Source organism: Lipophrys pholis (genome assembly GCF_963383615.2).
Source record: "Lipophrys pholis genome assembly, chromosome: 11".
Classification (NCBI taxonomy): Eukaryota; Metazoa; Chordata; class Actinopteri; order Blenniiformes; family Blenniidae; genus Lipophrys; species Lipophrys pholis.
In genome coordinates this window covers 3,951,744-3,966,408 of record NC_137631.1, presented here as the reverse complement: position 1 = coordinate 3,966,408, position 14,665 = coordinate 3,951,744, and the positions used below count along the sequence as shown (strand labels likewise).

The following is a 14,665-nucleotide window of genomic DNA, read 5'->3' as shown; positions in this document are numbered from 1 at the left end:
GTTTGTTTTGTTCGGCTCATGTGTAAAATGAGGCTAGTTTTAATGTATGATTTGCGCATGAGGGTGAATCTTCACTCTTTCACTTTAATAAACTTGCCGACCTGCATGCAATTCTTGTCCTCACCATTGAAGCGTGGGGGCGCTAGTGTTAAACGTCACTTTATATCAGATTTCAAGCAGGGAAGCCTTCTCGAAACTTTCCCCATAGGGACCAGGATAGATTGTTTGTCATGTGCACCCCCTGGAACCTCCACTGACGTGTTGTTAATAATCAATGGAGAGAGGCAGGGTGGGCTCCTCCTGAAGTCAACAATGAGTTCTTTTGTTTTGTCAACATTCGGGAGAAGATTGTTCCTCCTGCACCAGCCAGCCAGATCCAGCACCTCCTCTCTGCGGGCCCGGTCATTGTTTTTCTGGATCAGGCCCTCCGCTGTAGTATCGCCAGTGTACTTAATGATGTGGTTGGTGGGGGACCTGGAAACACAGTTGTGTGTCATCAATATGAAGACTGAGTGACTGTTGAGCAAGACGACTGCTGATGCCCATGTCTGCTTTATGTTTTATTGCTTTTACTGTGTTTTTACTGTTTTTCTGTGCTTCAGTCTTTTTCTTAATCAGCTATTCTCTTTCACTTCTGTGTCAGGCTGGAAAACAAAACGCCATGTTTTCTGGTGGCAGAGGTTACATGTAGACGGTCAATTCATAGTTTTCATGGGAGCTGCTCCTTGGTGGTCTTCACCTGGCCTCTCATCTTGAGCCTTCCGGATAAAACTCCAGGCAGACAGATTATCAATAAAGCTCCCTCGAGTTGTGCTCTGCGTCCCTATACCCTGGCTTGAATTATCCTTCTGCTTCCAGTGTAGAATAAACACATCTGAGGCGTGTCACAGCAGAGAAGAATGAATCACAACCAATGTGACAGTGAGACAGAAAAAATAGGAAGAGGAAGGAGTGAGCAGCAGGAGGAGGAGGAGCCTTGCACTTCAGAAGCCAGTTTCATTTTCTCACCGCTCTTATACGCAAACACCTGAGTCAGGACGCTGTCTTTACAATCTTCCTCTCACCGGTAAGAGACTGTTTGTCCTCTGAAGTAGAATGTTGCTTTCACTCACTGCTTGTTTCTATTCAACTTTGTAGAGTTTTAGATGTGACTTCAGAATTCAGCTCAACAAGTCATTTCTTCACATTGAGACTTTACAGGATCGCTGCTGTACACTTCCACTTGTGTGTGGAAGGAAACAGACACCGAGAAAGAAGACTTGTTTTTCTTGTACAGGGCAAGAGAGTATGATTAACCCTCTCCTGTTCTGACTTGCCGAGGTGAATGTCATTGCTTAGGAGAGGCTTTTCTGAAGTGTTGGGTTTGAGCTGAAAAGCCCTGATGTGACTGTATGGATACAGTCTGAGGGAGGTGGAAAATTAGAACCCACACAGATAGAACAAATGGGGATGCACTTGTTTTCTTTCGGTAAACAATACAGACAATACCTTGAAGTTCGAGTAAAGATGGGGATCGACTGCCTACTTTTTGGTCACCAGGATCTTGGGCTTAACTCGGTGTAACATTCATGCAAGGCAAGGCAACCATCAGATAGCCTCAGAACCACAACTGCCCCACCCTCACCAAGTTCACTTTTCCTTGCAGTCATTAGCCCTTCAGTTGTGTTTCTATGAGTAGAGTGTCTGGGGTTCATAAACTAAATAAAGGAAAAAAAAATTTTTGCATTATGTAAAGACGAGGGACGCACATTGGATATGTGCCGATATCTGATATATTTTTAAAAGAAACTATTGTCAATTACCGATGCTGATACCTATATATAATCCTGACTCGACAGATGCGTTGTTGCATCAAAATCATACGTCCATGGGATCCTTCAATTTCTCACTTCCCAGTAATTGTCTATGTGAAACGCACTGCGGTGCCAGCTGGGTGTGGTGCGATGCGTCTCAAACTGCGTTGTGGCACGTTTGGACCTGCATTGCAGCGTGAGTTACAGGTCTGGAAGTTACAGGTCATTTGCGTAAAGGTATATAATAATGCATGTGTTATATATAGTGCTTTTCAGGAGACTCAAAGACACTTTACATTGCATTAATCATTAATCACTCCATACTGGACGTCTGAAGCCACAGCTGCCCTGGGTCAGACTAATGGAAGCGAGGCTGCCAAACTGCGCTATCGTCCCCTCCGACCAGCACCCCCAACCACTCACTCTCACCCTGCATTCACTCAGGCGCGTCGGGGTTCAGTGTCTTGCCCAAGGACAGTTCGGCACGTTGGCAGGCAGAGATGGGAATTGAACCTGCAACCATCCGATTGGGACACGACCGCTCTACCAACCAAGCCACGCCGCCCCTATATCCAGCTAGCTCTGACACATTAAACTTTTATAAAATATCTAAACTAGCACAAGTGGAATCAAGAATAGGGTTTATTCCACCAAAAAGAACCATGATCATGGCAATAAAAAAATAAATAAAAATAAATAACAAGACAAGCATGGTAAAAACAGCATTTTGCCAATATTTTAGAGGGCCCATTTAAATTATCCCAAATCATATCTTCAGGATGGTTCATGTCTCATCTAGGGGGGGGTTAACCCCTCCCCGGCCCCCCCCCCGTAGTTCACGCCCTGGCTCCGGTGCTCCACGGCTGGCCGCAGCTGGCTGTGTGTGTTGTTGATCCGGTGATCCGTGGCTGGCTGGAGCTGGCTGTGTATGTCGGTACTCTGTGGTCAACCGCGGCTAGGTGTGTGTAGCATTACATACAGGCCGAGCGAAGCTGAAACAACAAAGTTTTGAACATAAAGAGGAGAGACAGGACTGTTGTGGAGCGGCGTACGACATGTGGATTTGTGCAGCACTGTGTAACTTTAAAGCAACATAATCTCTGATGTAGAAGATGAGTGAGTGCAGAGTTCTTCCACGTCTCACCGTGTAAAGCGCATAGTTGTAATAAAGAATAACAAGTGTGAAAGGATTTCATCTTGGTTTATTTCATATCATGAGAGTCAAACCTTCCACAACATTTGACGCTGCAGGAACAGCTGGTTGCTCTGCTTCATCGTGGCTAGCTAGGTGGTTAGCATGGTGGCTAGCGCTAGCTGACCAGCTGGGACGCCACAAAAAGTGAATTCTCCGTCTTTAGATGACGGCAAACGACCCACCTCTCCACCGTGTAGATGCCGGTACACCTCAGTACTGTTAAAGTTGATCGTAGCTGCTCCGTGAGCCGCTAATGACAGGACGAAGATGCCATCGTAGGTTACCACAGTCCACTTCTCATGTCGTCCTCTCAGGTCAAAATTAAGGAAGGAAGGAAGGGTGAGGCAACATGCTGCTGTCCGATCATCCCAGCTTAGTTTTCATTTGTTTTCACTTTAATATCCTGATAGCAGCGTTGTTTGTTATGTTTTATGGCAGTTTTACAGACACGATAAAAACACTGCACTGCCGTCCACCACAGTGGAACTTTCGGTAAATGGAAAAGCTTAAGACAAAATGTGGAAAATCAGATATACTGCATGTATTCTGCATGTGATATAAGGTGAGATAGCTATTGTAGCATTTTGATCAAGTGAACCCAAACTGAATGTTTGGGCTTATCTTCTCGCGAGGTCTAGTCTTTCCTTTTCTATCTAATAGAAAGATAATCACAATCAGCTCTTCCACACTGATTTGAGAGATTGAATTGTATGATGGCATGTATGAGAGATTTAAGTGTGTTTTGCAAAAGAAAAAAAAAACATCTTTTATGTTTTGCAGCTCATCATGGACTTTATAGATCCCATCCTGTCCATTGCTTCTGAGATTTACACCCTGGTGGAAAATGTGAAGGCTAACAAGAAGCGCTGCCACCGCGTTTCAAAGCGAGTCAAATCCTTGGAGGAACTGGTGAAGACCATCAAACAACGTGAGATGGCCAAGGTCCAGGATGGTGCTGGGGTAGAAAAGGCCCTCAAGGAACTCTGCTTCACTCTGCAATCATCGAAAGAGCTTATTAAAAAATACACCATGGCCAACTGGGTGGAACGCATCCTGAAGTGCAGCAGCCATAGAGATGAGTTCGATACTGTGAACGATCGTTTCAACGACGCCTTCCAGGTTCTATTTGGAGCTCTGCAGATGGAGCAGGGAAACATGCTGTACCAGGTGTTTGAACAGACCTCCAGAGAAAAAGAAGACAAGGTGGATGGGATGGAGGACGATGAAGAGCTGAAAACACGTAAGGCAAATTGACTTTGGCTCAAATCTGTTGTTGAGGAGTTGAGTAGAAATCACATGCTTTCTAATGGTAGAAGACCTAAAGGTCGTCGCTGCACGATCGCTGAGTAATGAGCACTCCTGTGTCAAAGTGAGAAAACGCTGGGCTCAGAGCTTCTTTGAGTGTAGTTTGCATGTTTTTCCTGTTCATGTTCACATTCATTTCAGGTTATTTTGTGACTCTGCTATAACTACAGTAGATTAGTGTGATTCTGTCTCTTTCTGTCACAGAGAAGTGACCTGACCAATTTGTGATCTGCCTTTTCTCTATTGTCATCTGGAATTCAGTCCAGTCTCTCTTTGCCACTAAACTGGACAAAGTGGGCATTTAAGATAGATCCATGGATTAATCTACAGCCCCAGGGGATGACAGATTTGCGCATATCTAAGCCTAAATTTGCCTTTGCAAAATGATAAAGGCGGGACTGCCAAACTATGCAACAAAGCAAATGACAAATGGAGTCCAGGACTGGCGACAGGTGTTGTCCCTTAAGAAAGGTGCATGCGAACTACATTTTTTTTAAATGTTGCAGTGTAAACACAACACATTTCTGAAATGAAAACGCAAAAACGATGCTTTTTCATTTGAAACTTTATTGTGGAAATGGGGCCTAATTTCAAGACCTCAGATCTACATATTCAATTGCTGGTCTCACTCACTTTGCACAAACCAAGGCTTCTTCTTTTTCTCATGAAAACCAACTTCACTTTAATCCACTGTGTCCAAAACTGATATCTTGTGCCTTAGGTCTGGAAAGTATATTATATTTCGTGTATCTTTGTTCCACAGTGCTACTGGAGTATATCAGATTCCAGCAGGAGAAAACGGAGAACATGCTGAAAGAGTTTCAGAACGTCAAAGTCAATGTGGAAAAGATTGTGGACTTGTGTGAGTACAAAACGTTAAACATAACGTGGACGCCTATTGTTTGTAATAACTTGGCCTTTTCCTGGAGTCATAGTAGAATTTATAATCAATCGTATTTTGGGTCTTGTACCTTTTTGGTCATCAGAAATTAAGCATTAATGTCTTGATGCATGCTGCTCAACTATGTGTTAAAAGAAATGATGTGAGTCCTTTTGCTAGTTTACTACTTGTGTTGGCCAGGAAATGGGATCTAATCTGTCACCAGTCACAACTAACACATTGTGCTTAACCTCGAGAGACATAGTCGTCCACTATGTTGAGACCTGAATTGACAAACAAATGAATTTTATTCTGAACATGTTAAAACAGAAGTAAATTCCACCTGTGTGGATTCTGCAGATGTAATTCCTCAACATCTTGGAAAGAAAATTCATCCAAATTCCTCCTCTCTGCTTCAGCATTTGAACGCATCAGGATGAGTCAGAGAATTACGAACCAATCAGAGGCCGCCTTTCAAAACATATATACCACATGGTATCAATTGATCAATCTCGTCGCTCGTTACTGGGCGTAATACAAACCGGAAGTCAGTTGCGAGTTGTTTGCTCGATCCGATAATTCGCTATATTTTGGCAAAAGAAGATGAATTCAGGCAAAATCATATGGTGACAAGTAGTGATGGCCATAATACACATATTTTTGACGGCTTTGAGCAACAGGTCCACTATTTTTTCAGCCGTCTTCCAAAAATTAACCGTCCAAATGACGCCTGGACGGCTTGCTGCCTAAAACCATGCATCTGAGTTTCTTTGGATCTCGGCTTGATGCTGTAGCTTTTCAGGATCTTTTAGTCGACGTCACTTTGTCAGGTCGGTCCTATTGAAGTGATTTCTAGACTGAGAACAGGTGAGCAGTAATCAGGCCTGCGTGTGGCTCCAGAACTCAGGTGTGATCAACCAGTTTTGTTTTAACAGGAGCTGGGGGGCAAACACTTTTTCACACAGGACCATGAAGCTTTGGATTTTTTTCCTCCTCATTAATAAAACTCTTCATTTAAAAACTGCATTTTGTGTTTACTCGTGTTATCTTTGACTAACGTTTAAATTTGTTCGACGATCTGAAACATTGAAGTCTGGAAAACATGCAAAAAAGTAAGAAATCAGGAAGCGGGCCAACACTTTCTCACACCACTGCATAGAAATTTGTTAACCATTTTGTTTTGTTATTGCAAAGGGCAAAACATACTGCAAGGTCAGCAAAAAACCATATTACTGCATATGATGGGGGGAAACCTTTCACACTTTTTCTAGCAGGAAAATAATAGTATTGCTTTTCTTTTTGTCTTTTTTTTTTTTTTCAGTGGATAAGCCTGATCCCGCTAAAGAGAGCATCCGAATCATTAAGAAAAAGGAGTTGAAGTATGAAGAGGAACCTTTTATGAAAACATCAACTTCAGAGGTCTACAAAGGAGAATTTAATGGATTCCCAGTGGCCATTAAGAGATACCTTGACCCCAAGAGCACCAGTCCAGGGTTGGTCCCATAAATCATTATAATAGTGACATGAATTGTCACCCTCTCTCTCTCTCTCTCTCTCTCTCTCTCTCTCTCTCTCTCTCTCTCTCTCTCTCTCTCTCTCAAAAAGTACTTAATTTAAGTCTGTACAAGAGTTTTTCAGGAAGTTTACCAGGTGATGATGGTGCCTAGTTGAGTCAAATGCAAGATCAGTCTTCCAATTCACTCCGAACGTCATAAGTGACAGATAACAACTTTTCCCCCACAAATTCGTCGTCAATACAAACATGTTCCCAATATATGTAGGGAGGTGGAGCGGGTTTTCAAAAAGGAAGTGCATACCATGAAACAGTTCGAGTCACCAAACATCCTGCGAATGTTTGGCATCTGCATCCAGAATGAGAAATGTGAGTAGAGCGCAGCGAGTCGATCACTTCAGTGCCTAATATCTTCAAGTTAAAGTGGCATTTAAAGATGAAGTAACTTGCTATGTCCTGACAATTATCAAAAGCCCCAAGCCCTGAATTCCTCCTCATCATGGAATACTGTGAGAAGGGAAGCCTTCGACAGGTCCTGGACAGGAAGCGCGACCTTCCATGGACCAGGAAAGCTCGCATGTGTCTGGATGCAGCCCAAGGTCTCTATCGGTCAGTTCCAAAACACAGATGTGACACATGCAGAAATGTATTTCTTTGTTTGATATGAAAGGCTTTAAGGCAATATGTTTCTCCTGCTGTGTTTTTTTTTTTTTTTTTTTAAACCTTGCCTAACGTTTTGGTGTCTGGTACTACAACAGAACTTTAAGTTAGGAAATTCTTAATCATTAAAACACAAAATGATATTAATTTCCGGTATCTTTCAGACTGCACCAGACCGAAGAGAAAAGTAAAGTTCACGGGTGCATGAACAGCTCAAAGTTCCTGGTGGCTGACGGCTATAGAGTCAAGGTACTGAATCCAGAGCTTGCTGGGGTTACATCCATCTCATCCAGCGGCAGCTCTAAGCTTTGCTGCTGTTGTTGTTGTGTTCAGCTGGGAGGTTTTGAGCTGGCAAAAACTGAGACTTCACTGAGAAAACCGTCGAACGGCACCAACAGAGGATCACTGAGCTACTGCTCTCCGGAGATGCTCGGCAACATCAACCATGTCTACAGTAAAGAGTGCGAGATATACAGGTACGCAAATCCCAAAAGCGCTTGAAAACCAGCAGGAAAAGCATGCAACCTTGAATGAAGTCTAACTCTTTTCTTTTTTTTTTTCTTTACTTCTGATCCCTAAATTAATTGACGAATGCCATGACAAGCACTAATGGTTGTTCAAATTACAGTGCTTGACATTTTTCACATTTGTCATTCTTTTGTCCAAAATGGATTGGGTTCGTTGCTTCCCCCAAAATTATACACACAATAACCCATAATGACAATGTAAAAATAAGTATGTACGTTTTGCAATTTTATCCAAAGTAAAAAACTAAAAAATCTCATAATTATCTCCAGCATTCGCTCAATACTTTGTTCATGCACCTTTGCAGCCTCAACAGTTTTTGAATATGACACCACGACCTTGGCACACCTCTCTTTGGACAATTTGGTCCATTCCCCTTTGCAGAACCAAGTTTCATCAGGTTGAATGGGAAGCGTCGGTGCAGAGTAATTTTTCAGATCTCTCCAAAGATGTTCAGGTCTGGGCTCTGGCTGGGACACTCAAGGACATTCACAGGGTTCATTTCTGATGTCTCGGATGTGTGCCAAAGGTCATTGTCCTCCTGAAAGATGGCTTGTCTTCCCAGTCTGAGGTCTGGAGTGCTCTGGAGCAGATGTTCTTCCAGGATGTTTACATTGCTGAATTCATCTTTCCCTATATCCTGACTAGTCTCCCCACAGCATGTTGCTGCCACAACCATGCTTGTATTGGCCTGGTGTTGAGCAGTGCCTATTTTCCTCCAAACATAACGGATGGCATTCTCACCAAATAATTAAAACTTTGTCTGATCAAACCAAAGAACTAAGTTTCTCCTGTCTGGGAGTCCTTCAGATGCATTTTGAAAGATTCCAGGCGGGCTGCCACGTCCCATTTACTAAGCAGTGGTTTTCATCTGGCCACTCTACCACCCAGGTCTGTGATGAGAGATGGATGTGTTTCAAGAAGGGTCTCCTCTCTCCACAGAGAGACACTGGAGTTCTGACAGAGTGATCATCAGGTTCTAGGGCACCTCTGTGGCTCAGGCCCTTCTGCTCTGATCACTCTGTCCAGACAGCCAGCCAGCTGAAGAAGAGTCCTGGTGGTTATGAACTTCTCCCATCTGCATATGATGGAGGCCACTGGGCTCATTTGGACCTTGGAAGCAGCAGAACGTTTTGTTTCCCGTTGACAATATGGGGTATTGTGTGTAAAGTGTTTAGGAAAACAATTAGTTGAATCCATGGTGGAATAAGGCTGTAACAATCAAATATGGTAAAAGTAAAGCGATATGAATACATTCCGGACATATTGCTAGTAATTCACGTTATTCCATTATTCCATTTTCACTGGTTGTGAATATACCACCAGAACCAAAAGAAAGGATTGGAATCAATTACAAGGTTTTTGTTACTCATATGATCAACAGTCCTGTTTGATTTGTTGTTTTTCAGTTTTGGTGTTGTTCTGTGGGAAGTTGCAACCCATAAAAGACCTTTTGAAGGTGAGCATGTGCACATTATCACTTTGGAGAAACCTGGTGAAACCAGCAACAAGTGTTTGCCCGACGTCCCACTGTTCAGTCAGAAGACATCTATTCACAATAGACAATCCTGCATAATTTACTTTTGTTGGTTCTTGGAATATATTTTTCTCGAAATAACAGAATGTTAATGGCTACACTGTCTCCAAAATGTGCATTTATTTGTTTTTTCTAACAATGAACAAGGAAACTTTTCATGTACAAAAGTCAAATTTGTGTCTCTTCCTATGGATTCAATGTCAGGAAAATAACTGGGAAGAGTGTCTTCATATTTACCATATTGTCTTTTGATGTCATGTTTGTCTGACGTCTCTGAGTGCAATAATCTTAACTTCAATATATGAGTCCGAACAGACAACAACTTCAACTGTGTAATTCAAAGTAGGCACACATAGAAGTTGTATTCTCCCTGACCCCTACACTGAGTTGTGTTTAGATACTTCTGTTGGTCACAAGAGAACACTTAGCTCAGATCATTTTTGATATTTTGATATACTGTATATATATATACAGTATATATATATATATATATATATATATGATTAAACTATCCAAAAATTATCTGTGTATATATATATATATACTGTGTGTGTATATATATATATATATATGATTAAACTATCCAAAAATTATGTATGTATATATATATATATAAGATATCTCAAATATTTGTATTCAAATATTAGTTGTGGTGGCAAGTCATGCCAATAGTAAAGCTATTATGAAATAGCTTACTGTGTCCTTACTTTCCCAACATGAAGTGTTCTCACATATCTTTCAGGCTGTTCAACGGAAGAAATTTATAAGAAAGTGTGTGAAGAGAAATATATAGAGCCTCTTCTGGATGGTTGTCCTAAACCCCTGGGAGAGCTGATCAATGCCTGCCGGGTCTACGACAGCTTCAAGAGGCCGTCCGCTGGGGGTACGTGTCAATGTTCATCACTGTGGTCATAGGTTGGTTTATGTTATCAAATATTGTCACAGACATTGTCACACATGGCTTAGAATCATTTCAGTACAACACATTATTTACTTAAAAACCTGCAGGATAAAAATGCAATCAGAAAAAACAAAAGCGGCGGTCCCACCGCACTTTTTGTGCCGGGACGGGGCGGGACGGGGCGGGACGGTGCGGGACGGGTTGGGTTTTTGTGCAGTCCCACTGAAAAAGTTGTGGATGGAACGGAAAAACCCGATTACATTTTCCGTCTCCCAATCGTTGAGGTACCGAGCGCTGAGGAAGGGTTCTGTGAGGAGGAGCGACAACGCAGCCATCTGCTGATTGGTAGTGAGGATCGCCAACTCTCCCGTTGTTGTTTACATAAGCCGCTTTGTGCTCACTGGTTGTTTTGATGAAATCTTTCACCCTTCATCAAATATTATTAATTGCTTTTGAGACACTCAGTGAAAATCCATGTTTTATCTTCACAATATAATTTCTGGTCATTGATTTGAATATGCAGCTTCGTGGGCTGCATGAATTTAAAGTTACTTGCTCGAGCTTAACTCTCAGGGTTATGTAAGTTTACTCTTCTGCTTCATCCAAATTTTTAGAACTTAAAATACAATTTTCAGTCAATGTGTTTCTGATCTGGCTGCTGGTGAAAAATCTTTGGTTTTAATTCTATCTGCTATGCAATAAAGACATTTTAGCAGAAGGTGGGCTACGTAGACCAGAGGGAAGCTCTATTCCTGCCTGCCTGAAAAAGCTTTCAACGGATATTCTAACATTTGTAAACCAATTTGTGAAAGTTGTGTGTATTCCACAGAGAAACCTCTTCTGTTTGATTCAGTGATATTTTTGGTTTATTTTCCAGTGTTGGTGGATAAACTGCGCAGTCTGGTGGAAGTTTTGGAGGCGTGATAAAGTACTCCTGACTGTGACTATTTGTAAAAGAAGACGCGGAACTCTACCAAACTGGCTTCAGTCTCAACACAGTCCTCGGTTAATTCCCCTATTTTAGATTGGTGTTTGATTTAGTTTTTCATGACTCAAAGAAACTTTGAGGCTTTCCCCTGCTCTGAAATGTCAACATTAGACTTCATAATGTCATAATGAAAAACTGTTTAGAATATCTTGAGAAGATCTGCAAACCTGCTGTTTTTTTTTTTTTGAACAATGTCTTTTTATTTTCAAATACAACCAATAAACAATATAATCACAGAACTTTTACATCAATTTCTCAATAACCCCACCCCACCCACCCACCCACCCACAGTTACTGGACCATCTGCAAGCTTACTAAGCACATTTGTAAACATATTGACAACAAAAAGGAAAATTAAAAATAACAGGTACATAGTCACTTGGGTTATGTTTCAATATTGGCAGCTGCCATGTTTTCCACAAAAGAGATAAATGGCTGCCAGGTAATATAGAATTTTCTGGTGGACCCCCTAATGGTATATCTAATTTTTTCTAAATGAATATGGCGCATGACTTCCCTTATCCATTGGCCATATGTAGGAGGCCGGGCATCCTTCCATTTAAATAGAATAAGTCTCCTGGCGAGCAGGGTGCAAAAGGCCATCATATTTCTGAAGTGCCCAGGGAGAGGAGTGGCCCCCGGGGCCACACCAAACAGTGAGATCATTGGAGAGGGATCTACTGTTGTTCCACATATTATAGAGAGTGTCTCAAAAATAGACCGCCAAAAACTGTACATCTTTGGGCATAGCCAGAACATGTGTAAACCTGCTGTTTTATTGTGAAGTCTCCACTGTGGTACTTTATTGAGAGGGAGTGTCTGCGCCAAGGTTTGGTTGATAAAAAAAAAAATTAAATGAACTCCAAGGAAAACACGCCTGTAATCTCTGCTACGTAGTTTGCATGTTTTAAACTCTAATATTATGTCTGATGATGAATAAAGGTGAAAACAAAATCCAAACACAAATGACTGTGACTTCTCATTCCCATTACAGGCCATCCTTTGACACGTTCAAGTTATTTCATAATGTTATTTTTAAATCTCTAACATGCAAAATGAGGGCTTGTTAACTCAGTGAGCCAAGCCGTATCATTGTCTACCATTGTTTGTTCAGCCTTTGGCCTAGGCTCGTGTCTTCTGTTGTCTCACTCTTTCTTATAAATGTAACATTGTGTAATATATGGAATATGATTTGACAATTAAGATATGTCCACAACCAAAGAATGACTCATGTATTTCAAATACGTTTTCAAGATCATTCCCACTAAGAAACACACACATAAACTCCGATTATGAAGAGCATTTGATCCACATAATGAGGAGCAAAGGTACTCCTACTAACATTATTTTGACATGATAACACATTGAAATTTGACTTTAGGCTTGAGTTTCAGTAGACCAACAGTGGAAAAAAATGAATATAAAAAGGGAATCAAATAATATAAAATAAAGTAAAGCAGTCCCTTCCTGCAGTAACTTATACACAGTAACGGGGATACATATCTCTTAGAGTATGTCTCTGTTAGATTTTTGTATTTAAAACTTAGATTGTCTCATTAATTGTCCACAGTAGAGGTGAAGAGAAGCTCGAAAAATGAGGGGGAATTGAACCAATTGTCCCTGCCATAGTTTTCAGACACACCTCGTCTTCAGTCAAAATACCATCAAAATGCCGTAAAGAGAGGTAAAACAGAAATCAGAGATCGTTTTTATGTCGTGAAGAATTCTCAAGTAGTATCTCAAGTAGTAGCCTGCTACTTCTGCAGAGACTCCTCTGACTCAGCGACGGATTTGACACTCGCCGTCATGAGTGATCACCAGGTGAGCCAGATACAGCCTCCCGTAGTGGACATTCACGCTCTGAAAGTGGGCATTGAGACGCACGAGTTTCTAATCGGCCCATATTCGAAAAACAACGTTTGACCCAGATCGTTTCAAAATGCCTTTTATTTTGGAAACCAAAAGCTTGACTCTGCTCCGAGACGTTACCGTAAAGTTCACAATGCGAGAGACCATAAAAATCATGGAGCGGCTCACTTCACCAAACAGAAACCAGAGACGGCGGGCTCGACTGCAGTGAGCTCCACTTGAGCCAGGACCATCCTCAGACACAGGTGGAGGAGCTCATTGGTGATTCTGGAGCCATATATAGTTTTGATTGTGTTCATTATGGAGAAAGCTGCCGAGCAGTTGTGTGTTATGTACAGAGCTGCTTTCCTCAGACCTGGGAAAGAGTCTCGGGGACATTTGGAGTCAGAAAGTGGAAGCGTCATGAATCTGAATTCACATGATGAGCTGCTGTCCAACGCTGAAGCGTCAAAACGATTTCGGAAGTTCAGCTGAATAATGAAGTCAACAAAAGACACATCTGAATGAATGTGAATGTGTCAAGGATTCTGGTGGACTGGTCATACTGGACTCTCAGACTACTGATTTTCTCTTATCTCACTTCTGATTGTTCAAAACCTTTATGCTTTGTCTCATAATCCTGTTTTACAGTGACACTTTTAATAAGTACGACAGTTTCTGAGCAAATCAGAATCACAGATTTAATGTTGCCAGTGGGAAGAATAAAGTCAAGTCAAGTCCTTCATGAACAGAAATAACCGTCCATTCTGTTTTAAATACTTGATTTTCACTGTCAATACTTCTCACTTTGGAGAGCGCCATCTGGCCCTGTTTTTTCCTCAAGTTCCTCTGTCTCACAGGTTTTTTTTTCTCTCCTTCTCCTCATTTTTCTCTCTCTCACTTTGTCCGTTGTAAACCAGTGATGTTGAAGTTTGAATGAATTGTTCAAAACTCGCGAGTCACTTTGTGACTCACGAGTCATCACGTTCATTAACTGGTTCACTGAGACATTCTAGCTCCAGCCGTCCAGCTGCAGAGAGGAAAACAGAAATTTCACTATTGTGCTGCTGCTACTCTAACTGGACCTGTAGAAATATATCACATGACCCTCTTTGGTCTCTGACTCTTATTTGTGGGAAGAAAATCGGAATTTTGGAGGAATTTAAAAAAAAAAAATCATACATATAAAAATATATACTGTATATTTGCCATTCTGTATACCTGGTATTTATTTTATGCTTAATGATTTATTTAACTTAGTTCCTGGTTCAAATAAACCTAAAAAAAAAAACACAGATAATGTAGAATAAAGAGACCAGTGCCACTAAAAACTAGTGTGTACTTATTGTTTATTTCCTTCAGAAGTGTTTTAGCATTTTACTACTAATACATGATGCGCCCTGTGCTTCGTGACACAGTTCAGCTGAGCATCCAGGTCCTGCAGAGGGAAGAAATGATGCACCTGCGCAACTGAATCAAATGACTCAGATTCCCCGGTTCACTTGGATGAATGACTCATA

The 14,665-nt window shown here is 41.4% G+C and overlaps 1 protein-coding gene across 1 annotated transcript; it reads left to right on the top strand.

The window, feature by feature from the left end:
- The first annotated feature begins 947 nt into the window (after window positions 1-947).
- On the top strand, window positions 948-12,254 carry LOC308116299 (mixed lineage kinase domain-like protein). Its single transcript, XM_080474407.1, has 11 exons — window positions 948-1,066; window positions 3,769-4,228; window positions 5,057-5,155; window positions 6,495-6,666; window positions 6,955-7,055; window positions 7,160-7,295; window positions 7,511-7,595; window positions 7,680-7,822; window positions 9,281-9,330; window positions 10,151-10,291; window positions 11,187-12,254. The coding sequence occupies exons 2-11, from the start codon at window positions 3,775-3,777 to the stop codon at window positions 11,231-11,233; spliced, it is 1,428 nt and encodes a 475-aa protein (XP_080330533.1). The 5' UTR covers window positions 948-1,066; window positions 3,769-3,774; the 3' UTR covers window positions 11,234-12,254.
- The last annotated feature ends 2,411 nt before the right edge of the window (window positions 12,255-14,665 follow it).